This window comes from Tribolium castaneum, chromosome 6, assembly GCF_031307605.1.
Source record: "Tribolium castaneum strain GA2 chromosome 6, icTriCast1.1, whole genome shotgun sequence".
Taxonomy (NCBI): Eukaryota; Metazoa; Arthropoda; class Insecta; order Coleoptera; family Tenebrionidae; genus Tribolium; species Tribolium castaneum.
Window position 1 is genome coordinate 9,900,721 of NC_087399.1, and position 25,346 is coordinate 9,926,066.

At 32.3% G+C, this 25,346-nt stretch overlaps 4 protein-coding genes across 5 annotated transcripts; 2 read left to right on the plus strand and 2 right to left on the minus strand.

Moving 5' to 3' along the window:
- The first annotated feature begins 8 nt into the window (after positions 1–8).
- ave (aveugle) lies at positions 9–559 on the plus strand. The gene is made up of 2 exons (XM_968548.4): positions 9–144; positions 200–559. The coding sequence occupies exons 1-2, from the start codon at positions 58–60 to the stop codon at positions 515–517; spliced, it is 405 nt and encodes a 134-aa protein (XP_973641.2). The 5' UTR covers positions 9–57; the 3' UTR covers positions 518–559.
- Positions 494–8,264, minus strand: LOC103313794 (uncharacterized protein). Of its 2 annotated transcripts, none has more exons than XM_008197966.3 (4): positions 7,861–8,264; positions 3,088–3,551; positions 2,034–2,314; positions 494–956 (listed from the first exon to the last, which is right to left on the minus strand). In XM_008197966.3, exons 2-4 carry the CDS (start codon positions 3,549–3,551, stop codon positions 589–591), a joined length of 1,113 nt encoding a protein of 370 aa, XP_008196188.1. In that variant the 5' UTR covers positions 7,861–8,264; the 3' UTR covers positions 494–588. The 2 variants fall into 2 exon arrangements, with proteins under 2 accessions (XP_008196188.1, XP_008196189.1); XM_008197967.3 differs by having other exon boundaries at positions 3,088–3,366; positions 7,861–8,260.
- Positions 8,265–12,944: 4,680 nt separating this feature from the next.
- Positions 12,945–19,306, minus strand: LOC662383 (SET domain-containing protein SmydA-8). The gene is made up of 4 exons (XM_008197863.3): positions 19,154–19,306; positions 18,975–19,099; positions 17,514–17,651; positions 12,945–14,269 (listed from the first exon to the last, which is right to left on the minus strand). The coding sequence occupies exons 1-4, from the start codon at positions 19,175–19,177 to the stop codon at positions 12,967–12,969; spliced, it is 1,590 nt and encodes a 529-aa protein (XP_008196085.1). The 5' UTR covers positions 19,178–19,306; the 3' UTR covers positions 12,945–12,966.
- A 3,743-nt stretch (positions 19,307–23,049) lies between these two features.
- SmydA-1 (SET and MYND domain containing, arthropod-specific, member 1) lies at positions 23,050–25,049 on the plus strand. Its single transcript, XM_008197862.3, has 5 exons — positions 23,050–23,334; positions 23,378–23,893; positions 23,943–24,253; positions 24,298–24,748; positions 24,800–25,049. Exons 1-5 carry the CDS (start codon positions 23,194–23,196, stop codon positions 24,950–24,952), a joined length of 1,572 nt encoding a protein of 523 aa, XP_008196084.1. The 5' UTR covers positions 23,050–23,193; the 3' UTR covers positions 24,953–25,049.
- The last annotated feature ends 297 nt before the right edge of the window (positions 25,050–25,346 follow it).

Genomic DNA, 25,346 nt, shown 5'->3' on the forward strand with positions numbered 1-25,346 from the left:
GTTGGTGTTTTATTTCAAAGTGGCGCTCTGTTTTAAATAAATTGGAGTTTTTGCTTGATGGGTTGGTATTGCGGTTGGTCACAACCTGTCAGTTTGACAAGCAAGATGGTGGAAGAAACTTTAAATAATATAAACAAACCAAAGGTAGGAATTAACCAATTAACACAGCCATTCGCCGGTTTTAAACAATTAATTGCAGCTCAAAGCGGTTAATTACAATAAACCCAAGTCGGTGTATTCGTGGACGGTGGTAGACGTACAAAAGTGGCTCCGGAGGCACTGCACCGACTACTATGCCCTTTATGTCGATAAATTCATCCAAAATGATGTAACAGGACGCACATTATTGCGAATAAATGATAATTCTTTGCTCCGACTGGGGATAACGGATGTGGACCACCGTGAGGCAATTTGGCGCGAAATTTTAAAACTCCGGTTAAAAACCGACATAATGGAAATTCGGGACTTGCAGCGGCGCAACACAAACAATATGTTTTATGAATACTCAATAGCTTGACTTTATTGTAATTCTATACAAATAAATTAAATAAATAATTAACGGAATGTTATTGGAATGAAACGAACAAATTATTTACTGCTGCTGTTGCTGTTGTCATCATTGTGAATCCCACTGTCGTCGTTCTCATCCTCACTCACAATGTACTTCTTCAGCCCCTCACTCAGCAGAGTCTTCAAAATTTTACTATCCTTCAAAAGGTCAATATCACAACTACTTTGCCTCTTTCGGCTGTTATTTTTCTCGTTTTCTGTCATATCTTCGGTCGGAAATGCAAATCGATGGAACAAATTTCCAATAAATGGGCCCATTGCCAGTAATTGGGAACCAACAAAGCGCTCAAATTCGAGCCTCTGTTTTTCCAGTTCCAGGCGTTGGCGCTCGATGTCCAGATTCTCCTTTTGGACCTCGAGAAGCTCCTTCAGGACTTGATTAACGTCTGGAATTAAGGTTGGTAAGCTTGTTTTTTGTCAAGTTTGTACTTTTTAATTTTATCACAAAATGTCAATTGAAAAATAAATTTATTTCGAATGAACCCTCGTTTTCTCTTCTAATAAATTAGTTTAAACATATTAGCGATTATAGAATTTGTACAAATTATTAAAAACTTCATGATAAAAAAAATCAAGGCCCAGTTTCTGGAAACATACAGGATGTCCCAGATTTATGTAGGAGCCGCAAACTACAAATTTACGTGTGAAATCTGATGGCATTGTTGACAAAAAATGTCTAGGCTCAAATAGTTTTTGAGTTATAAACGTTATAAGTTGACCAATTACAAGAGCTCTTACCATACCTTGTAACTCAATATTTTATCACATATTATCACGTATTAGATCTAGCACAAAATTATGTGGTTCACAGCTTCTACACCTAATATGGAACAGCCTGTATTTAACTAAAAGTCTTTTAAATCAGAAAAAAATGCCACAGTCAAGTATGGCTTCCATTTAAAAAATACAACTTTGTATTAGTATAAGTATTATAATAATTAAATAAATCGTTGAAACAAATTGGTGGCTGTTTTAAAATGTATCTTTAATAATAAAAACATATACATTTTCTAATATTTCGCCAGAAGGTGTTTTTTTTTTGATAAGTTGAAAACAAATGACGATTGCGGAATGAGGTTTGACCAAAATTATTTTCTCAAAAAAAAACAAACTCAAGAATGTATCACATTTTTTCTAAACTCATAAATTCATAATTTATTAAATCCATTGGTGCATCAAAAAATTGCAACGTTGGCGTTTTTATCGCTTTTTAACAGTTCATATTATATAGGTGGTATCACTTTTATTAATTCACTATCAAATCATTTATATTAGTCATCCTTTTAAATATTAAAGACCGGTTTATGACCAAACTGAACCAATTGATTGGTCTATTCGTGTTGTTAACTTTTAACAACGAATTAAATTTTAACAAAGCATTTATAGAAAGCTAACTAATTTTAACAACATATTGTCTCTTCTACAATTAAATAGACAATTAAAGATTTAATTTCCGAGCTTACCTGAATCATTTTTTATTCCACCTGGACTTTTTGCGTCTTTCTTGTCCGGGTTTGCGTTTGGTTGAACACCATTGAGGATTAACAGTGGGAATGGAATCGATGGGATTGAAGTTTGTTTATTTTGGGCTCCGTTTTGTTGATTTTGCAAAGGAATGGTAAGGTTTGGTAAAATTTTGGGCAAGTTTCGGTTCGGTACCGATTTGTTGTCCGGTTTTTTCCCGTCTTTGCTTGGGGCTGGAGTCAGCGGAGGCAGTTGTACTTGTTCTTCTTCATATTCCGACCTGAAAACACCAAATTAAAGATTAGACGAGCTTGAATAAACCAATTTACATTTTTTGAGTTGTTGGTTCACTTGCGCAGTATATTTTTTGTGAATTTTGATTCATACACACAAGTGCAGACTGGGTGGAGCTTAGAATTACTTAGAGCCGCTGTGGCTACGGTTGAAGATACAAAAAAGTGTAAGGAACGAAGTTGTAGAGAATTAAATTTTCTACAAAAATGTTCGCGACACCTTATTTCTATCATCAAAGGTTTAGATATAAATTAACTTTCCAGTACTTGACCATCGGCAAAATTAAGCAAATCCGTCGCTTGAGCGTATTTAAACGACTTTGGGGCCTAAATTGTTGAAGATATGAATATGGTCTCGCAAACTTTTTGTAGGAAATTTAATTCTCTACAACTTTCTTCTAAATATTTTTCTTACATCTGCAACCGTATTTGCAGCGTTTTGAAAAGTATGGGGCAGAGTGCAAATTGATAAATGTCTGAAATTTTTTAAAATATAGTTTACGATAAAATTTTTGCATTATGATTATCTCTTACTATTGAGAATTTGATGCTCTGTTTGTATTTTTTTTGTATTTCTTTGCTATGTGTTAATCATGTTAATGGAACAACTGCGCCCTCTGGTGACATTAACGGAACTATCGAGAACGGGGACGTTTTATTTGTACGTCGTTTCATATCCTAACCTTTAGATATCCGTAGAACTAAATAATTGAGTAATAATTTAATGTAATTGTTTGAAATTGGAAAAGTTTTGACTCACCCTCCCATGCTGTTGGTGGTGTAGGACTCCATATCATCGTTAATATCGATATCGTCAATCTCCTGCTTGATGTCCTCGCAGCGAGGCCCCTCGAAGACATTATCCTTGTACAAACTCTCCTTCTTCTGGTTCTGTTTGCTCAGAATCCTGTCCATGGCTTTGTAGTGTGGCCAATCTGGATCGACAGTCCCAATTCCAGATCCCGATTGGACTGTCCTCTTGATTCTGTGATAGAGGCACTTGAGATTTCTTATCCTTGTTTTGATCTCATCGGGCGTTCTGTAAAAACCACGTTGTTGCATGTTGGCAGCCAAAAGACGCATTACTGGTTCTTTTCGATGGGTCAAGTAGAGTTTGTTTTGTATTTGGGGACTGCCCCACAATTGTATTAACAATTTCGTTTCGTCCTCGCGGAAATTCGTTGTACGCTTCTTTTGAAGCGAACGAAAACTTTGCGTCTCCATCTAAAGAAAAAGAGAAAAAAACACCACGACCAGTTAGCGGATGATGCGCAAAAACCAAATTTTTCAAAACCGTCGCAAAAAATTTAGAATGGTGACAAAGTTTGGCAAATAACTACGAGGGAAAACACTAAAGCTCATTCCAAATTTTTTGGTCTAACCGGCTGTTTTCTCTTTCCGTTAGTTGCGAAATAACGTTTTTGGCAATGGGTTACGAAAAGCGTTATTTCATGTGGGTTATTAATATAAGATGTCGCATCTGACTGGATAAAAAAGCAACACAAAATTCACTTTACAAAGCATACTTAATACCTGGTCAGGCGCGTAGTCTTAGGTGAATAACCCTGTATAAAACAACAACGAAATGTATACTTTGAAAAATGTAATTTGTGTCGCATTTTTCAAAATCAGATAAAGAAAGTTATTAAAAAAGTAGGTGATTTACAAAAAAGACACAAGAAAGTGAGGTGCCATTAACAGTTCGAAGCTATTTGCAAAATATTCATAGAAAAATTCATAAATAAAAATGTTAATCTTTGCAAAAAAAGCACAAAATCAGTTTTTCCGAAAAGTAATTAGAAAAGATCAAACAAAAACCTGATAAAGACCTGTAGTCAAACAAACATTAAAACTGTAAAAATTTTGAAAATAAAATCAATCTAAACTCGAAAAAAAACGACACAAAAATTGTCAATCTTGGCAATAAGAACTACCGAAACGCTCATCTCAAATTTTGGAACTTAGGGAAAAAACTAAAGCGAAAAACAGACACAACCAAAATGCTAAAATGCACTCTTGACAATGCTCTATTTTACAGAAATATAATTGGTTCTTTACAAGAAGGTGCACTAAAACTAAACAAAAAATATGAATTATAATTATTATTCAAGTCAACTATTTGTAACAGAAAAAAGTTATTGTTATTTTTTTCTACCATTCTTTCGTTACATTTAAAGTTGTGTTGTGTCCAATGGCAATGTAACATGTAACATGTATTAGCTGTTTCAATACTATAAAAACGCTAACGTCGCATTTTACAGAATTATTTTTCTAAATAATATTGATAAAATTGTAAAATAGTAATTAATTATTAGCTCTCTTCATTGAAACTATAAGATATATTAGCTATTTTTTTTAAAGTGCATGAATAATTTTAACTGAAAATGCGACGTTACCGTTTTTATAGTTTTAAAACATCTAATACCTATCTCTAACTTTAGTAAATTGTTCCTTTGCTCTTTTGTTTTCATTTCTAATTTTTATACTTTTTTACAATATTATTACATACTTATTTTTTACATACATATTACTTTTAAAATTATTTACTGCAATAATTTTTTCTTATTAATCTCTAGTATTTTCTGTCTGCGTGTCTTCAATTTTTAGTTACTTCTGAGTTTATATTTTATAGTTTGTTCTGTTTTTTAATTTTGTATTTGTTTTTTTTGTGAGGTTTCCCAGGGAACATTACCTAGACGGTGGTGTTAGAAGGTATGGTGCTCCAACTCCCTTCATTTGTTTTAAACTGGAACGAACTGACGAGGTCGGGAACCATTTCATACAATGGCCATTAGATAGCGCTTTTTGAATTTGATGTAAAGGTATCCTTATTACCGATCACATTATGAACTTCAAAAATGCTTCAAATTTGATTTCAGTGACAGTAGCATTTTGGCAGATAAGATTCAATTTACATTTATTACCGGTCTTTAACTGAGTGACGGGCACATCAAACTGATATTTTGTGATGGTTTGTGTTTTCAGTGGTACTTGTGTATGTAAAATTTTTGCAAAAAGTGGCTCCCAAAGACAAGTTCACACATTTACATACCTAAGAGACTCACACCCAACTGTAATTAATTAAAAGACTGATTTTGCTAATTGTGTATTATACTTTTCATCTGTAGTTTTGATTAAAAATATTAATAACTTTATTAATTACTGTCATTTCTTATGTTATGCGGAATTTCAGTTAAAATCATTGAAACAAGGCTGGTTCCTACATCCAAATGGGTTTGATTACAAAGTTTACTCGATGGTAATGATAGTTCAATGAATGATAGTTCAAAATCATTTTGTCTATGGTGTTAAGCGATATAATTACCTTGTTGTTTTTGGCGTTGCTGTATTCTAACACTTTCGAAAACTCAAGTGCAACTACCGTTTGTACAGACATCAATCACCTTATAATGCGTTCACAGTTGTTTTCGGGCCTCCGATATGAATTTATTTATGTTTATGATAGCTGATGCCTCTACTCAAGAGATTATTATAGTGAAACCATTTTACTGCTAAATAAATCAATTTCCCTTTAAAGACCATACTTGTGATTCATTAACTAATATAATTCCTGGCACAGGTTTGTAGATAGTCGTAAACACCGTAAACAGCCTTAGACCACAGACTTTAATATGATGTGTCATTATGACGTAAATTTGAAAAATAGTCAAAAATTTGTAGAACAGCTCCATCTGCTGAACAATGTTCAAAAAAGTTCCCGACCTTGCCATGTTGCTAGCATTGCGTTCAGTTGACATTTTTATATGGGGAATTAAAGGGAGTTGTGACACCATATATCATACATCATCACCTAGACTTCACCTTCTCAGTTGTTCTTTTCCTTAATAATGAAGTCATTTGTTTCTAGTTATTAGATTGCCTTGAGTGTTTGACAACAGTCTGACATTTAAGTAAAAAAACGTAAATCAAACATTTGGAAAAAAAATCGTATTTTTTTAAATATGATCGGTCGGATTCTAAAAAATAACGTATGCAGCTCGCATTTATTTATCAATAAGACAATTAAGGCCCAAAAAATTACGACACAAGCCGTAGACGAGTGTCGTAACGCATACGACTGCTGGTTACATGAACTACTTTTATGGTGTGAACTCCCTTGGTTTAAAATATGAAAAAAAAAAATTAAAAGACGAATTCTTTTTCAGTAGCAAAGTGGTGTCAAAGCTAAAAACGTTTAATAATGAATTTCTTTACCAGAAATTTTAAAAAGTAATTGTAATTTATTGTACAATTATTTGTATCTGTATGTATTATTTTGTTTTTTATTATTCTATATAACCTTCTAATTATAAAACTGGCTGTAGAAATTGATAAACTGATGTAAATTAAAAAATATTTTACTGAAACGTTACTGTTTACTTGTTTGTTGTAATGTAACAATATTTATTATTTATTTTTTTATTTAATTAATTTAATTATATCATAATTATTAAAATATAGTTTGGTTTATGTTATGTAAACTGACTTACAAAATCGTAACCTTATTTAATTACCAATTATTACTAACTAATTTTTTAAACTTCTTCAGTTTTCATTCTGTTTATTTTTTATGTTTCTTTTTTTTGGATCGTTCGTGACAGCCTGTATGAAAACATCTCTCTACCATCCACCATTAAGTTGGTGTGCCAGTTTTGGGGCACCCGGTATAATTCCGATAAACTTTTATACATTTAATAACAGCTAACGAAAAAACGTTAGTATCATAAAATAAAAAAAAGTTTTTGAAGCAAAAGTTCACTGCATTTTTTTTTATTTATTATAAGTATTATTTATACCTCGTCCGTTATGATTAGCATTAGCATTAAACCCTAGTTGTAAGTTTAACTATCTATTCAAAAGACATGTACTGCTAAAGTGAGAGGATGTTGGTAAACCTTAAAGTTACTATTCTGGAAGTTAGAAAAAATATTTAAATAACTGACATAACACTATTGCACCAACTGAATCGATAATACCTATTGCGAAGTGTCAAATAAAGCTGTCAGTACCAAAGCTGTCAACAAACAGTCGTATCATTTAAACACAAAATTCAGTATTACCAACCCAAAAACATTTTTGACTTCGACCTTTTTGTTCATTCTACATTTGGAATATTCAGGACGTTTAAAAAAATAGGTCGATTATTTGCGCTCTACAGTTGCAAAGTTAAAGTTTTAAACAGCAAAAATGTAGGAGAAGCTTCCAAATCGATTATTAGTCGTATGAACGTAAACAAGTAAAATAGTAATGTAAAGAGTAACCTTAAATTTATCTTGGCAAAAATTTCAATTCTTTACCCGGCAAGTAAAAAAAAATTTTCAATACGTTATTATCGGTGGTGGGGGCTTCGTCTGGAAGACCCACCAATCACAAAAAACACGGAAGGTCAAACGAGTCCAGGATCTATAATTCTCAAATGAGGAAAAATAGGAAAATTGATAGACTGGTTAAGTGTCATTAGTGACATTCTTCATCTTGGTGTTTTTATAGCACAATAAATAGAATCTAAACTACTGTTTCGTTGTGTACTGACCGTTTAATCCTCGGTGAAGATTCCCGCCAAAAAACGCCACTAATTATCACTCGGACTGAGCATCGCACTGAGCACGAGTTGTCTAAATGAGTAGCGCCGTCTTCGATTTGTGCCTTTTTGTCGCTGATTTGATTTTGTTAAGCTGCTGATGGCTTAAATAGAGTGACGTCGTGTTAACTGAGTAGGTAAGGGCGGCGAGGGAACTCAACCACCCTACTGAAGTAGGATCGATACTTGGATTCGCACAAGCGCAATTCGCTTGACACTTAAGTACAAGGCAAAGGGGGTAAAAACAAGGATTAGGTTTTTGCTACAAAGGATCGAGAGAGATGGTGAAATTCGGTTCTTTTTCATGCGGAAAATACAGCGGCAGATGCGGATCTAACGGTTTTCTGGGGACAGGTATTGAAATTGGGAAGGACACGAGCCGGCTCTGTTCGCTCGCAAGAAGGGGAGGCCCGGTAACGTGTTTTGTGGAGATATAATAAGAAGCACGAAGAAAAGGATCGATCGTTTCACGTTGTGGATAAAAATATAAAATTCTACACCAAACACCTACAAACACAATTGATTTTTTAAATTCGGTTTTTGTTTAAATGGTTACAATGGCGAAAATGCTTTAAAAAATTGTGACATGTGGTTGCATAGCATTTGTTAATTGTTTGCACCTAGTTAAATAGATTCTTATAGTGGCGGTCAGCTCGATTTGCGTGTGCGTCATCAATTTCATTTTTTCATTACCAACACAAAGCTATAAAAAATTATCAAAAACAATGCAAATTTAAACAGCTAAGGGCTATCTAAGGGTGGTATCCTTGAACATTAATTTACATGTGCAGTTCGACAACACCGTCAAGTGTCACGAATTTGTCAACCTGACATTGACAGTAAATTATAGACGTCGTTGCATGGTTGTCGAAAGTGTTATCGGTGTTAATCGCAAGTATTTTCTGTTCGTTTATTGTGTTTTGTGATTTGCGTTTCGTTAGGTTTTTGATTCTGCGTTTATTAGTTCTTGTTTTGTGAATCTGTATTTTTTGTAACAACTCATAATTTAAACACTTCGTAACCTCAAAAAATATTTGATAGTTTGTCACCGCTATGCCCCTGCTATGTAAACGTAGTGAGAGAAATGTCAGATGACGCACACGCAAACGGAGCTGAGCGCTACCGTATTATTTTTGTTCAAAGGAAATTAAAATTATTGAAAAATCGTTTGAATTTACAAGAAAACCTACTGACTGCGCCAAAATAAATCAACTTCATATATGTCAGGACTTACAATATTGTTCAAATTTCACACGGATTCAAAAATTATTCGAAAGTAAAAGACTCTCTAGGTTCTAATTTAGATTGAATGCGATTTTTTTATAGGGTGTTGAATATAATACAATTTTTATGCTTTTATACTAAGCAAACAATTTTTGTTTCTATACTACTTATTTACGTATCACGTATTTGAGAAGCTTGTTTTTTTGTTTAATGCGAGCAAAGTATTCTTTTAAACTTCTGCTAAAAGCAATTACTTAAAACCGTGTCGTATTGCTCATTGCATAAGTTATAAACTCATAAAATTGGGTACCACCTCGGGTAGTACCACTGATTTATCACTTCTTCTTTTGTTAAGAACTGTCTTATATTCGAATTAGGGATGAAGTGATAAAATGTTTGTGATTATGATAAATGTTTTTTTCCCAAGAGTAAAAAAATGATTTTTCCCTCTTAAATAAAAGCCCTGAACTACCTAGAATTACTCCAGTTTCCTTACTTGAGGCATAATATAAGAAATTCAGGTAATAGGTACTTATGTTTGTATTTTCCAGGTACCTACCTAAGGTAAGTTACGTTATATTGTTATATACAGAGTGAGTCAATAGTGGGGGTTACTTTTAACATGCGCTAAAATGCAACTAAATATACTAATCGCACAAATTACTTGGATACTTCGTTTGATTTTTAAAACCATTAATTGAACAACACTGACTTTTTATCTTTTAAATAATAATAATCAATAATGAAAAGAGAAATTTAATACTATCCAGATCAATGTAATCGTGAATTAAACTAAATTTTTTTGACGTTTATCGAACTGGTCAGCTGGAATCAGTATTATTGGTTGCATAGGTAGATGTTCATAGAAATTAAGAAATAACTCGCTATTAACACTCACTATTAACTTATCCTGTATTTACCTATAATGGTTTACTTAAAATAAAATAAAAACAACAACTCGCAAACTTTCTGGATTGGATAGGAACTTGTAAAAAAATGCTAAAAATTAAGTAAAAAGTGATTGTGTTTAAGTAAATATTTTAGGCAGAGTTCTAGGTAATTTAATGTTGTGTACTTTTACAAATTCTCGTATCTAGAATTGGGACAAAGATTTATAGAATCAAAGTAGGTAATATTCTTTGTAAATAAAAACAATAGGTATATTTTGTTTTTATGTTTCACACGTTGTATTATTGTGTTAAACTGGTTTTTCTTTTTTTTTCGATATTCAAGAAATTATTATTAATATTATTAACCTACCGTTTTAAGTAAATTCTTATTTAAGGGATTTGTTGTACAAATTTTAATATTGATAACCTTAATCGAAATTATTAGTATTACAGAGTGTGATTCAAAAAATTCAAAAGAAGTTTAGTTTCTTTTTTATATTTATACTTAAGAACTTATCTTAATATATAAAGAACTTATATTAAGAACTCTCTTCTTTATATTAAGAAAAATGTTATGAAATATAACAGTTATAAAGAATTTCATGACCATGACACAATGGGGAACAAACATATTGTAACTTTGCACAACTAGATCTCTAGAGTAAAGAGTTGTACCTGATATGACGCAATTAATTTTTTCAATGTTTTACATTTTTTAATCAAAATTAAAAAGTTTTTGGAAGCGAATTGTTTGTACAACTCGGATGAGTTTCTTAAATGTAATTTTAATAGTTTGTGAATATGTATTTATGTATCTTTTGTGACTTGTTATTTATTTTTCTGTTCATTTAGTTCCTAGTTGTTAAGAGGGTTAAGTTCGAATAGCAATTGCTCATTATTATTATTATTATTATTATTATTATTATTATTATTATTATTATTATTATTATTATTATTATTATTATTATTATTATTATATTTTTTGTTTTAATTTTTAAAAAATTGTTATTTTTTTAGCAACTATATTAATTTGCAAATTTGCAAGTGTATTACTTGCTGTTTCAAACCTATTTATACATATACATTTTTTGGGGTCAAATAGAGCGACATTAGAGAGTTTTAGAAAAACGTTTTAGGTCCTTTAACGTACGTTTTTAAATTAGACTTTTATCAAGACGTAAAAGCTTTTACGCCAAACGAACGTAAAAAAAAACAGATTATGGTATGATTAGAGGAATACTTTGCTTCTGATTTCTTTTATTGCAGATTATAACAAAGAACTACTTTTAAAAGTGTTAACTCGTCCTCCTTTTTAAATCAAAGTTTAAAAAATTTTCAGATTTTTTATAACGTTTCACGTACTATAATGTAATACGTCTTTTCAATAACGTTTACGTGAACGTTAAGATTTTCTGTTTCTTCAGTAACGAGCGAATAACGTACGTTATTAATAAACGTACGACTCGCTAAAACTTTCTATTAACGAAACTATCGAAGACGGGAACGTTTTATTTGTACTTTGTTTTATACCACTACTGAATTAATTAATTAAGTAGTAATTTACAGGCTTATTTTGTAACTTATAACGATATCGCTATTTAACGAGTATCGGAATAATAACGATTTTTGTTATAAAAGCTATTTTGTATCTGATTATCGATCGAATAATAACGAGAACGTTATTTCTTCATTCGTTAAAATAACGTTAGGCTGTCAACGAGTAGATATCATAACGATTTTTACTCCTGGAGCTATATCACAATAAAAAATAATAACAAAAAGAGTTTTACTTCAAGAAAAAGGCTCGGTTGTTTAATCGTATCTCGAAACACATTGTTTATTAAAAATTAAATGATAAATATAATAATAGCACACACTTTTACTGGAAGGTATATCTATTGAAAATTCACGTTTTTCCTCTAAACACACCACTCCTAATTTACGAACACCAGACAGCCCTGAGACAACTAAGTTCTCAGTAAGTTGTAGAAGTTTTTTTTCTAAATTGTTAAGCGGTTTCCCAGCTTCGCCATATCTTATTTGGTTCATATTGTATTGAATTTGGTACTCAACCTTTCTTTTGCACCAAACATTTCCAAAATGTGAAATCTGTTCGGGTAAGACCACCAGAAATATTTAACTTTTGACATAATTATTTGAGTCGCATTAGTTTGTGTTGGTCTAATAATAAAAAAAGATAAATACCAAACTGTGCTTTCGTGGTTTTTTCGTCGAGTTTCTTTAACGAATTGAGCATTTTGACAGTAAATTGGCGAGTTTGTCATTTTTGTAAAAAATAAATATTGTTACTAGGGAAATTATTTAAAAATGTACTATCCATTTTAAATTTTTTTGACTGTGTCGTTATGTTTTAGATAGTTATGGAAAAATATCGATAACAGTTACAAAATCACCTTTTTCTCAAAAATCGTTATCTGATAAATATTCTCACATAACGATTCTGGTTAAATAACGATCTCGATAAAATAACGATAAAGTTACAAAATAAGCCCGTTAATGTACTAAGGCGCTGCAGACATTTTTTTATTTCTTGTCATTTTGAAACAAACGATATTAAGATTTTAGATGTTTAAAATAAATAATTTAAAAATTTTGTCAAAATCTAATTTTGACGTAAAGCAATGAAAATTAGTAGTTACGAAATGAATTTCGTTACGTAACTCGTTAACGGTCGAGACTAACTGATTTCTGTTTTTTTTTTTAAATAAAATTGTGGTAATTTTTCATTTTACAACGGAATGTTTCTCTTTATTGTAGTTGTAATTTGTAGCTATGCATTTTTGAAACTAATTTTAACTATGCAACACTGAGAAATAACTTGGCGTTCATCACTGGCAAGCATCCTAATCTCTATCATTCCTGTCCCATGTTCCCATTCTGTCACTCAATAAAAAACAAACAATTAAAAAACTATTTATTTATACTAAAACCTCCCTAAAATCTTCTCCCAATCCCTAATCTTAACCAACGCATCCTTGGCCGCAACCCCCATCATCCCTTCAGGCGAACTCTCGGGTTCGTATCCCAAAATCACACTCGCTTCTTCCAAACATTTCAAAACCTTCTTCAATTTGCTCCTTAGCTCACTCTTAGTGCAATGACGCTCAAACTGCCTCGTCAGGAGTACCATCAAAGGCGCATGCATCTCATACAGGGTGACTCCACGTAGTCGCGTAAAACCGGGCTCTATGACGTTGAAAACTTTGATAATTTCCTCGCAAATCTCCAGTTTTCGGGTTAGGACTTCATCGCTGAGCTCATCGATTAGAAACCCGTTGATGCGACCGTAGAGTTGGCTAAGGGAGAGCTTCACACTGAGGTTGATGTAGTGAGTCGGGTGGAGCACGTTTCGGTACTTCTTTAGAAAAGTTTCCATTGTTATAACATCATTACAGTCGATGTTGTCAACTTCTTGGGTTATTTTGTCTAGGAGGAGTTGCATTGACTTTGCGCTGATTTTATAACCTGGACATTTGTTGTAATTGGAACAAGTCCAGTCAGCTTCGGGGTCCAAAGGGTTGGACGAGAGTACGAACCCGTCCTTGCATTTAGGGCAAATTAGGGCGCTTGTGAAGGTGCCAAGTTCCGTAGGGTCGCTACAACGTCGACACTGACACTCGAAGAACTTGTTTTCTAGTAGGTGTTCCCGTCTTTTTAGGGTACTTTGCAACGTGTAGGCATAACTTAAAGTTATCATTTCGCCAGGTTCTATCCTAGTCGAGGCCCGAACTGTTAACCTGAAGGTACTTTCTTCGTCAATGTGATTCGTGTTAGGGACACAATCGTGTGACATTAGGAAGGCAGAAGGGTACAGCCCTCGGATGTTGACTCCTTGTTGCCCAATTTCGAACGAATTGACTTCCAAAATGCCGCAAACACTGTGAATTTCCTCTTGTGAGTATTCCCTCAAACCCCAATCAATGCGAATCTTGTCGACAACTGTTCTCTGATTGGTTTGCCATAACTCTGGAATGTTTCGTCGAATCTCATTGTGAGTTTCCATCGTCATCAAGTGTTGGTAACTCCTAGCATCTGTTTCTTTGAGTAGAAGACACCTTAGAGGTACTATCGCGTTGAAATTCGGGCGCATTTCTTCAAAATTATCATAGTTGAGAAACTTTGACGATTTGGTGGCTTTGAGCACCGCACATTCGACTTGACTGTGGCCAAATCTCTTCCCGAGTCCTTTACATTTGGGCGAACACAATGGCCAACCACAAGTGCACCTAAAAAATTAACTGTAATTTTGATACAAATTATACTGGCTGGTTTCGTCTAAACTTCCTATTAAAAGTATTGGGAGTTCTGATAATCAGAGTCATCTGAAAATTTGTATACAACCATAATCTGTTAGGTCCTGTTCAAAAAAAATATATTGAAAACAGCGGTACGTCCTATTATACCTATTATAATATATACCGGGTGCTCAAAAATTGGGGCACCAACTCAATGGTGTGTGGAAGAGAATTACTTACATATAGGTAAAAACAGTAAAAAATTATTTTTTTTAAAGTTATTGATAAATAACGAATTTTAAATAAATGATATGTGGTAACGTTGTCTAACAGTCGTATATAATTGCAGTAGAACTTGATCAACAATAAAAAAAATAATTTTGAAACGGTTTCCTAGGAAATAATTTCCAGTGTTGGCACATCTACAAACTGTGATTTTTTTTATGAATGTCATTGTTTTTAATTCAAAAAACTGACAAAGTCTGATAGGAAATTAAAAAATAACTATTCATCGTTTTGTTAGGAAACTATTACTTAGTGCGAAACATAAAAACAATAAAAAATAATGAAAACTGAAAAAGTTAACAAAATAAGTTTTTAGCTCCAAATTTTTTAAAATATGACTCTTTTAATTTAAATAATAATAATAATAATAATAATAATAATAATAATAATAACAATAAATAATTAATGATGCATTTACTGTCCAACAGAAAATGATCCAATAATAAGACAAACGTAAAATATAAAATATAAAAATAAAAATAAGATAAAAAAGATGAAAATAAATATGATTAAAAACATAAGCCGAACAAAAGCATAATGACGTTAGAAACAGACAAGTTACAATTAAAAAAAATATTGACACTTGAAATATTTAGACGACTTCAAAGAATACTGGAATTCGAAATGTGGGGAGGTAAAAGTAAAGTAGAAAAAAATACGAAAATGCAGGCAACTTAAGAAAGACGGCAAGTTTAGCTGTCTTTTTACTAAATCAACAATAAAAGTTAAAGCGTTTAGTTCCTGCCTGATTTTGAGTAAGTTTAAATTGAAATTTTGCAGAAGTTGTGAATGGTCAAAATTTAGTCTATGGCCAAGGTTACATATGGAGATTACGAATGAAAGCGAAGAATTAAAAACATCACCATGATTTTTAAACACTTGTCTTTAAATTTTCTTGAATTTTGGGGCAATCATGGAAATTCTTGACTTCAAGAAACATTTTCGATCATCCGCTTCAACGGGTATTCCGCTAACAATTTTCTTATTTTAAACACAGGGAGGGTCAATTTTCACGACCCACAGCAAACTCGATAAATCACCATAATTTCAAAAAACAATAATTTTTTATTGCTGAAACGTTAATTAAGGACAGAACATTTTGATTTAAGCAACCGGATAGTTTAAGAATATCTGGGTCTATTTTTCGTAATTCTTGCTGCTAAGTTACAAATTTAATTAAAATAGATCCATTGTTATTAATCCAGTCTATAGGAACTCTAATCCAGTCGTCTCTAGAACTTTTAAAAGAGCTTATTCCAAATGTGGCGGCGAACTACCATTAGCAAAAATGACTGAATTTTAGCATTAAATATTATTACGTTTACTACTGAAAAAGAAATTGCTCAGAGGCGTCGTAATAAAATGCCTTTTAAACCCACTGTTAGTCTTTAAAAAAAATGTAATAAAATACATAAGATGAAGAATAATGAATAAATTATTAATAACAATAGTAATATTTCTATGTATCTTCGTTCTCAAAATTTATTAAAATGACAACTAAGGGGCTGACTTTGAGTTTGGTCACAAAGTTGCGCAACCAACGGCAGTTCTAGATTTATAACATTTCATATTTGCGCCGGTTGTAAGTCAACTTAAAATCAGTTCCTAAGTAAATTTTAGAGAAAAAAATGCACGCCCATGTGTTTCAATATCTTAAATACCAGATATGGAACAAACTCTACAAAGTCAGTGATTTTTTAAAGTTTTTGAATTTAAACAGACTGTCAGATAAACCACAAGGGTTTTTGTTAAACGATTTCTAAACAAGAGTCCTCCCAATCACAAAGTTATTCACATCCAAAACTTTGCCGGTCAGGAAAAAATTGATGGTGACTTTAGGAAAATACACAATGTTTACAGGAACTTTACGATTTGCTTAAATTACGGTTATAATTACGATTTGCTTTTCGTGCTAATGTGGGTTTTAACTTGACGGTGTTCTACTCTATCACAGCTTTAGAAGTGTTTTTATCGATGGATGGTGCACAAATCTGCAGACCTACATGTCTTCCGATTTAAAGTCTGTGGATTTTTCTTTTAATTATGTAAACAATGTTGTATACGGACAGAGAAACAACCTGGAGGTCGCGTTCAAGAAATTTTGAATATAATTAAGCACAATAATTGTTTAATATAGTTCTAATTTAATGTAAAAACTTGGAACTGGTAAATAAATATTTTACAATAAATGTTAAAACTGCTCCTACTTTGTTGTAGTCTACTGATATCTTCGAATTAAGCTTCGCTTTCAATTTTCTCTCATCTTCTGTTTGACAGAATAGCAAAATTTTGAATAAAACCTCTCGTTTATTTAATGAGAAATGAAATGATTCTTTACCAAATTCTGCAAAAATAGCTGTGACTAGTAAGGAATTTTGAGCAATGTTGAGCAAAGAAAACCAACATAACTTGAAAATTATCACAGATAGGTAAATATAGGGAATGCTAACACAGATGCAGAATTAAATTCTCTTAATTGGGGCTTTCAATTTCAAAAATTTGAGTTATACTAGGTAATGAAAGTTGTTCAAATATAATGTGGAGATTTTCGAGTTTGTATTTTTCCCAATTTTGAATACACTGAAGGAAAGATACAGCCGTTCTTTTTTGATAATCCAAATACGATTTTTAAAACTCTAAAATTACCGATTTGTGAAGTAAAAGAAATTTTCAAAAAACCCAAAATATTTGGAAAACGCTTCAATTTGGGCATTTGGAAAACTTATGAAAATCTTCCTAAAATAACTTGGATAATCCATAAACGCAATAAAAACTTATTTTTTATTAAGAAAATTGATACCAACTTCCATTATAACCGAAAGTGCCACCATGTTAAAAGTATTTTTACTGAACAGGACCTACAGGGATATGGCTGTGCGCCAATTTTCAGAGAAATATCGTTATCAGAACTTACAATATTTTCAATGTGCGGTTTAAACGGGACACTTACTTGGTGCAAAAACTCGATTCGAGAGTTTTGTAGCACCCCAAACATTGCACTTTGCAGCCGGTGCAAGGACCAATAACAAGGGGTGCTTCGCTCAGGATAACATCGCCAGGTTTTAGGTTTTTCCGCGAAACCATGTATCTAGAGCAGATTAATTGTTATTAAGTAAACTTCGATAAATTCAGGTGAGAGATACAGTTTAGAATATAAATTTTCGGGAGTAAACTCGATTGGAATTGTGAAATCGGGTGATGACGCACTGTGTACTAATAACAGTTTTCCAGAAGTAATCTGTTTGTTGACAACTATTTTTTTGAGAATTGGGTTTCTAGTACTTGTGTACCTTTTAAATTAAAGGAAGTCCTGTTTCGTGTGTTTATCAGTCTGCTCGCTTTGATTTTGTAAAAATTGCAAACAAACCGAACGGTTTGGTCGCTTCCTTGTTTTTGCACTTCGAATGAAAATCATATTTTTGTCGCATTATTTTAATTTTTTTTAATTGCAAAGTCTTGAACCACATTTTTAATAAAGGCCACATTTAATTTAGTTTTGAATTCCACTTTTGAAGAGGTTTAAAAATTTGAAAAAATTACAAGAACACAGCAAAGGAAGAACAAAAAACATAAGTAACTACTTCCAAATTTGCGAGTTTTTTCATAATTTAGAATTGCAAAAAATACAAAATTACAATTTTTAATGGTAGAAAAGTTTTAAATATAGAACATAAAATAATGAATTAGTTATTATTCTTTCACATTTGTTCTTTTTTTCTTTATCTTTATTTTTTATGAAGCATAATTTTTAAACAAATACCATCTTCCAGAAAAAAAATTGTTAGATTTTGTGAGCTCAAAATAATTATACTTCAGGAATTGGGAAAAAAAATAAAGAACAAAAAAAAGATGAAGAAAAATAGAACAAATGTTAAAAAATAGTAACTAATTAGTTTTTTATGTTCAGTATTTAAAACTTTTCTACCGTTAAAAATTGTACTTTTGTATTTTTTGCAATTCTAAATTTTGAAAAAACTCGTAAATTTGGAAGAAATTTGTTCAGAAATTATTACACATTAAGAATTACACATCACCATCTACCCTCTCAGAAGACGATCATGTTGATTTGTAAATTTTTTACGTACATAATTTTAATGGGGAATTAAATACATTAATGAGGAAAAATTGTGGCATTAATTCTTAAATGTACAATTAAAGTGAGGATGAAAGTGAATCGATTTTTATATGCAAATTTTTTCGATTAGTAGACAAGTTGTAATAATTTTGAATCGTGTGCAAGGTTCAATTTTAGCCTCTTATTTAAAATAGTGCCAACTTTTGTCATTCCGCCCATTTGTTTCGACAGATGTGAGTTTCTGAGTAAATAAACATAAAATTTTGCTATTTGTTGGATTTTTTGCACATGCTTTCAATGTCGAAAGGTCGAACATAAAACGGTTTTACGAGTTACCTGCCCATGACTTTGGACGTTTTGACCTCGAAGATCGGGCCATCATCAGTGACATCGAAGCCTTCTTCGAAATTTTCGGACGATGTGGTCGATTGTGACTGCGAGCGTCTTGCGGATTTTCCCTTCTGATTAAAAAATGTGTTTTTTTTCTAAATTGATTTTTGAAAAAGCGGACTTACTTTTCTTCGCGAATGTTTACTCATGTTGTTGTCAGAACTTGTCACCGAAATTTGGTTGTAACGGAGTGGCCGTTTATTTTAGTCAACTCATCTAACTCGACTAGTCTCTTGTGGGAGGAATTATTGTGGACGCTGCTAAAGTTATTTTTAACTAAGTCTTCTTTATTTCTGGATAGTGTTGCCAAACGAATGACAATAAAAGCGGAAATTGTTTACGCGATCTCTGGAGAAGAAACAATCCACTTGTTATGAAAATATAATGAAAATATAATGAAGTTTTACTTTTACAATGTTTGGAACGTAAACAATAGCAGGACTCGTAAAATTTGGAAATTTTGCAATCTATTGTTGTTTTTAGGTTTGTGAGATCAAGGTTGGGGCCCAAGTTTACGGCAAATCTTTAAATAACACAAGAGAATCCGTGAACAAAGCAGAAAATAAAAAATCAATCAGTCTTGATCAAATTTTTGAGTTAAGTGGGTACACAATTGGTTGTTTTACATGATATTAATTTATTAGACCAGTTTATGACAATTTATTTATTTATTTAAGGATTTTATTAGAAATTTTGTTTATTTATCCTTGGCAAGCCATGCAGCTTTAGCATGATGTAGAACAGCTTGTAACTTAATTTCATTTTTTTAATCTATCATTTTAGTTACATTTTATAAAAACTCATTATTTACGACAATCATGTAAAACTGATATAACTTTATTTTTTAACATTGTCAAAATTAATGGTTTTTTTCTTGTGTAAGAGAGTTTTGAGAACTGTTTGGCATTTCTCAGTACGAAACGTCAGATTATTTCTAACAAATTTAAAACAATTTTAAGCCTTGTTGAGTCTAATTCGAAGAATAAAATGTTGTATTGACCTCGTTTTCGTGTAAATCGGTTCATTTATTTCTCCTCGTGTTATCACTCGACTTTTAAAACTCCATTTAGCAATAAAGCGTTCGATTTACACTAAAACTTGGTAAATAAATAACTATTGTCATACTTATTCTACTTACTTTAAATTAAAAAAGTTCAAATCTGTAAAAGTTTGATTGTTTATAAAGTAGCTGGATTTCGCAGATTTTTTGTGTTTTGAAAGAAAACGTATTATTCAGCTACTCAGAAGTTATTCAATTGTTTTTGTATTTCCTCAATAAAAATCGATAATTTTTTCCGTTATGGAAAATGAAAAGAACTTTTTTACCATCTAAAATCTGAATAGTTGTCACAAATAATGGTTTGGCCCATAAACAAAATTTTTAAAAAACTTTTTGTGGTATTAGAGCGACTCCAAGGAAGAGCAAAGATAGAAAATAGCTAGAAATGAAAAGAATAAAAAAAAAGACTTGAGCTAAAGGTTAGAAAAGATAGCTTTAGAAAATAAAAGAGTTATAAAGAATAGAGCTAAAAAAGAAACAAAAGGTAGAGAAAACAAGAGTCAAAAAAAGAACAGCAAAGCGAAAAAAAGTGCCTTAATAAAAAAAATCTACAAAATAGAAAAGTTAAAAAACAAGAACAAGAGAACAAAACTAAAAAAGGATAGAGTTAGAGAAGAGGAAAGCTAGAAGAATACAAACACGAAGAAAAGAATATTTTAAGAATAGAAGAGTTTGAAATTAAAAAAAGTTGAAAAAAGATTCAAAGAAGAGAAGAACAGTGCTAAAGAAAAAAGCTATAAAAGTAAAAAGTTAAAGAAAAAGGAGAACGGAACAATTAAAAAAAAAGCTGTAGAAAAAGAGGAGCGTTACAGAAAAAAATAGCAGAAAAAAATGGGTAAGGTCGTGAGCTCGTGAAAAGAGATGTTAGAAAACTAGAGAAGAGAAGAGCTAGAGAAAAGAAGGACATGACATGGGAAATGATATAAAAGGTAACAGTTAAAAAGTAAAAGAATTAAAGAAAAGAAAGGAAGACTAGAGCTAAAGGGAAAATGTTAGATTTAGGATATAGAAGAGTTATAAAAGAATAGAACTAAAAAAGAAAAAAAAGTAGAAAACAAGAGTCAAAAAAGCGAAAAGCAAAGCTTAAAAAAGAGCCAAAATTGAAAAATATCTACAGAATAGAAAAGTTAAAGAACAGAAAAACAGACCTAAGAAAAGAAGGAGTTAGAGAACAGAAAAGCTAGAAGAACAAAAACACGAAGAAGAAAACAGTTTAAGAAGAAAGCTTGAAATAAAAATATAAATAAAAGTAGAAAAAAAGATTCAAAGAAGGGAAGAACAGAGCTAAAAGAAGCTATAAAAGTAAAAAGTTAAAGAAAAAAGAGAGCAGAACTATAAAAAGAATGAGCTAGAGAAAATAATCGTTTGAGAAAAGGAACTATAGAAGAAACTAAAAAAAAAAGAGTTAGAGAAAAAATAGAGCAAGAAAAAAGAATAAAGTATCTTAAAAAAAGAGAAGTTACAGATCTAAAGAAAAAAAATGCTTGAGATGGGAAACGTTATAAAAGGTAACAGTTAAAATGTGAAAGAATTAAAGAAGAGAAGAGAAAACCAGAGTTAAAAGAAAAAAGAAGATGGTTATAAAAGAATAGAACTGTAAAAGGTAAAGACAACAAGAGTCAAAAAAGGCGGAAGCTAAGAAGCTAAACAAAAAGCCAAAATTAAAAAAAATACAGAAAAGAAACGTTAAAGAACAGAAGAGCAGGACTAAAAGAAGATAGAGATAGAGAAAAGAGACGCTCGAATAATTAAGATCTAGAAACAAAAATGGTGGTGTAAAAAAAAACAGAGAAATGAATAGTTCAAGAAGAGTAGAACTAGAAATGATAAAAGTAAAAAAAACTTAAAAAAGACTTTTTTTTCAGCAGAACTATAAATAATAGATTTAAAAAAAATGTTAAAGAAAAACAATGTGTAGGACTATAAAAATAGAGAGTTCGAGAAAAAAATCGCTAGAGAAAAGAAACTAGTATACATAGAAACTAAAAAAGAGAAGACTTAGGAAAAAGAATAGCAAGGCCAGAAGAAAAGAATGGCGGAACCTTAACAAAGTTAACAAAGAAAAAAACAGTGAGCTAAAGAAAAATAGCTAAAAACCAAAAAGGCTACAGAAAAGGGTAGTTAAAGAAAAAAAGGGGTGTATGTACTAAACAAAGAAGCTAACGAAGAGTGGAGCCAAAAAAAATAAAGATGAGAACCGCTTGAGTTAGAAGAAAGGAACTAGAAAGAGAAAAGCAAGCAAAATTCGCAACAAAAAAGACAAAATAAAAATATATGAGCTGGGAAAGAGAACAACGGAGTTAGAAAAGAAACGAGACGAGCTTGAGAAGAATTTAGGCAAAAATTTGAAAAAAAAAAAAATTAAAAAAAAATAGAAATAAAAAAGGAAAAAGAGAAGAAGGGAGTTAAAAAAAAGAAAAACTATAGAAAGAAAAGCTATAGAACAATATATCTAAAGAAAAGAATAGTAAAGCTAAGAAAAAAGAAGTTTGAGAGAACTACGACCTAGAATTAGAATGTCATCGAAAATTGTCTGTGGAATTGAAATTTGTCTTTGTTTTTGTTTTATGACTACGACAAATTTAAAGACAACTCCGATTTTTTCTCTTCGATTTTTTACTATTAAGGTCGTATCTAGGTCATTTTTTTTTGTTAGACCCATTGTAAAATGAACTTTTTACTCTTGCTGTTCCTAGTTACGTTGTTACGACGGATAGTTGTAAAATTGTGAACAAAAAATCTAGTCACAATTTATCCACAGTTTGTAAATTTGCAATTGGATTTCAAACCTGTATTTATTTTTGCTCTCCGATTGATATTTTCCGAACGATTGACAACTGTTTCGTCTCAACTTGTTTGTCATTTTCCTAATAAATCAAGCATGATTCACTGCCGTAAATATTTATTAACACATGAGGTGCGATCTTCCAACTTTGTCACACTTCCTTTGTCTATTTAAATCTATTCGGGCTAGTAGTAGTTTATTTATAGTAGCGGCAAGTCGGTTGAATTGCAGTTCTGTGTGTTTCAATTGCAAAGCGTGGGCTTGTGAGTTGCGTCTAATTTTTTATTATTGTTTGTTTGGATTGCATTCAAAAATCCGCAATGGATCCGACCAATCGATGCGAAGTGTGCGAAAAGCCGGCCTTGCACAAGTGCGGGAAATGCCACAATGCCCATTACTGCGACAAAAAGCATCAGAGGGAGCATTGGAAGCAACACAAAAGTGTTTGCCAACCGTTCAAGGTGAGGCCATTCCACCAAGCGAACTTAATTTAATTGTGGACAGATATGCGAGGATGCGGTGTTGGGGCGCCACTTGGTGGCCACTCGCGCCCTTAAACCGGGGGAGGTGGTCATCCAGGAAGCGCCCCTCATTTGGGGCCCGTCGTACAACTCGATCCCCGTGTGTCTGGGGTGCGGGAAAGCGGTCGACGAGACGTGCAGCAGGCCGTGCCAGAAGTGTGGATGGCCGGTTTGTAGCGACCTTTGCGAAAAATCGCCCTCGCACATACCAGAGTGTCGCTACACGAGCCAAAGGGGCGAGAAAATCACCGTGAAAATATTCGGGGTTCCGCACCCCATTTACAAATGTATAACAGTACTTAGGTGCTTGTACCAGAAGCAGTTCTTGCCCAAAAACTGGAAAAAGTTGGAAACTTTACAAAACCACTTGGAGGAACACAAATCGACAACGAACTACGAAAGCGATCGAGTGACCATTGCCGAATTTATTCGCCGATTTTTCAAGTTATCGGCAACTTTCTCCGAAGAAGACATCATGAAAGTGCATGGTAGTACCTTGGTAGGGACACACTTTTTGGGAAAAGGGCCAAAAGTACCAGATTTTTCAGGTCAATGGACACGAAGTACCTCTAACTGAGCCCTTCCACGTGGCCATATATTCAAGTGCTTCGATGCTGGAACACAGCTGTGGTCCCAACTGCACCAAGAGCTTCACAAAGCAAGGACACATCGTAATTTCCGCTGCCAAAAGCATACAAGAAGGGGACCATTTGAGTATTTGTTACAGCGACCCCTTGTGGGGTACTCCAAGTCGGAGGTACTTCCTCCATGAGACAAAGTTCTTCTGGTGCCACTGCGAACGGTGTGAGGACCCTTCTGAGTTCGGTACTAACTTTAGTGCAATCAAGTGTTCAACCAAGTAATGATTTTTTTAAATTTCTTTCGCTTGATTTGGTTTTGTAGGTCTTGTGGTGGGTACCTCCTGCCAGCCACGTTCACAGAGTTGCAAAAACTTCCAGATTGGGTTTGTGATAAATGTGATAAGACCATGTCGTTTTATTCGGTTCATGATATTCTGGAACGGATCGGTCGGGATCTGTTTGATTTAGACAAGAGTAGCATTGAAGATTGTAAGGATTTTTTAAACACCCATCAAGATCTTTTACACGAAAATCACTACTACTGTACTGAAGTTAAATACACCCTGTCCCAACTGATCGGGCAGAGACTGATTCTTGTAATTTCCGATGAGGACTTGTCTTTGAAATTGCAATACTGCAACAGTTTAGAAAAGTTGCTGAAAATTATTGCACCGGCTGAGAAGAGAGCTTTGGGGTTAATTTTGTTTGAGAAGTATGTAGCTTTAACGGAAATTGCGAGACGAGCAGGGCCACAAAAAATCACCGACTTGGAGGTTTGTATTTGGTGCTTTAATAAATTTATGTTTGTTTTTTTTTGGTTTCAGGAGGCGAAAAAAATTCTTTTGGAAACGATTGAATTGCTCAAAAATGAGCCTGATGTTCTTCCTGAGGGTAAAATATGTAAACAAGCCGTTCAGAAATTGAAAGATATTGATACAGCTTTACAAACGCTTAAAAGTAAAGAAGACGTAAAGTGAACCAAATTATTTGTTTAAAGTTTGTTATGTTTAGTTGTTTATAAAAATTTATAAAAATGTAAAACAAAGGCGAAATAAAGAATTAAGAAAATGCCAATATTGTGTTAATTTTTGCCATAAAATTTAAAGATCAGTTTTAAATAAACTGTATTTCGTCTATTTATTATTTTATGAATTAGAACTGATCCAGTTTCAATTACGTTCATTGGTCATGAGCCAAAATTTGTATAAACAATGAGTTAATGAAGACGAAAATTATACGCAGTATCGATGCTTTTTAAGCTAATTTATTTTTTTATTATGTGTTGCATTTTTGAAACAATAAGTTTATAAAAAATCTGAGAATATAAAATTTTCTGATGTTTACAGGTATTTGTTAAATAACTTCTTTGAT

Excerpts from the sequence above, each read along its gene's own strand:
- ave (XM_968548.4), top strand. The coding sequence starts at position 58 with ATGGGTTGGTATTGCGGTTGGTCACAACCTGTCAGTTTGACAAGCAAG. Across the intron at positions 145-199 it reads ATAATATAAACAAACCAAAG|CTCAAAGCGGTTAATTACAA; the intron begins GTAGGAATTAAC and ends AATTAATTGCAG.
- LOC103313794 (XM_008197966.3), bottom strand. The coding sequence starts at position 3,551 with ATGGAGACGCAAAGTTTTCGTTCGCTTCAAAAGAAGCGTACAACGAAT. Across the intron at positions 2,315-3,087 it reads ACCACCAACAGCATGGGAGG|GTCGGAATATGAAGAAGAAC; the intron begins GTGAGTCAAAAC and ends TGGTGTTTTCAG. Across the intron at positions 957-2,033 it reads TGGAATAAAAAATGATTCAG|ACGTTAATCAAGTCCTGAAG; the intron begins GTAAGCTCGGAA and ends CCTTAATTCCAG.
- LOC662383 (XM_008197863.3), bottom strand. The coding sequence starts at position 19,177 with ATGAGTAAACATTCGCGAAGAAAA. Across the intron at positions 19,100-19,153 it reads GTAAACATTCGCGAAGAAAA|AAGGGAAAATCCGCAAGACG; the intron begins GTAAGTCCGCTT and ends TTTTTTAATCAG. Across the intron at positions 14,270-17,513 it reads GAATCGAGTTTTTGCACCAA|GTGCACTTGTGGTTGGCCAT; the intron begins GTAAGTGTCCCG and ends TTAATTTTTTAG.
- SmydA-1 (XM_008197862.3), top strand. The coding sequence starts at position 23,194 with ATGGATCCGACCAATCGATGCGAAGTGTGCGAAAAGCCGGCCTTGCAC. Across the intron at positions 23,335-23,377 it reads GTGTTTGCCAACCGTTCAAG|ATATGCGAGGATGCGGTGTT; the intron begins GTGAGGCCATTC and ends AATTGTGGACAG. Across the intron at positions 24,749-24,799 it reads AAAAAATCACCGACTTGGAG|GAGGCGAAAAAAATTCTTTT; the intron begins GTTTGTATTTGG and ends TTTTGGTTTCAG.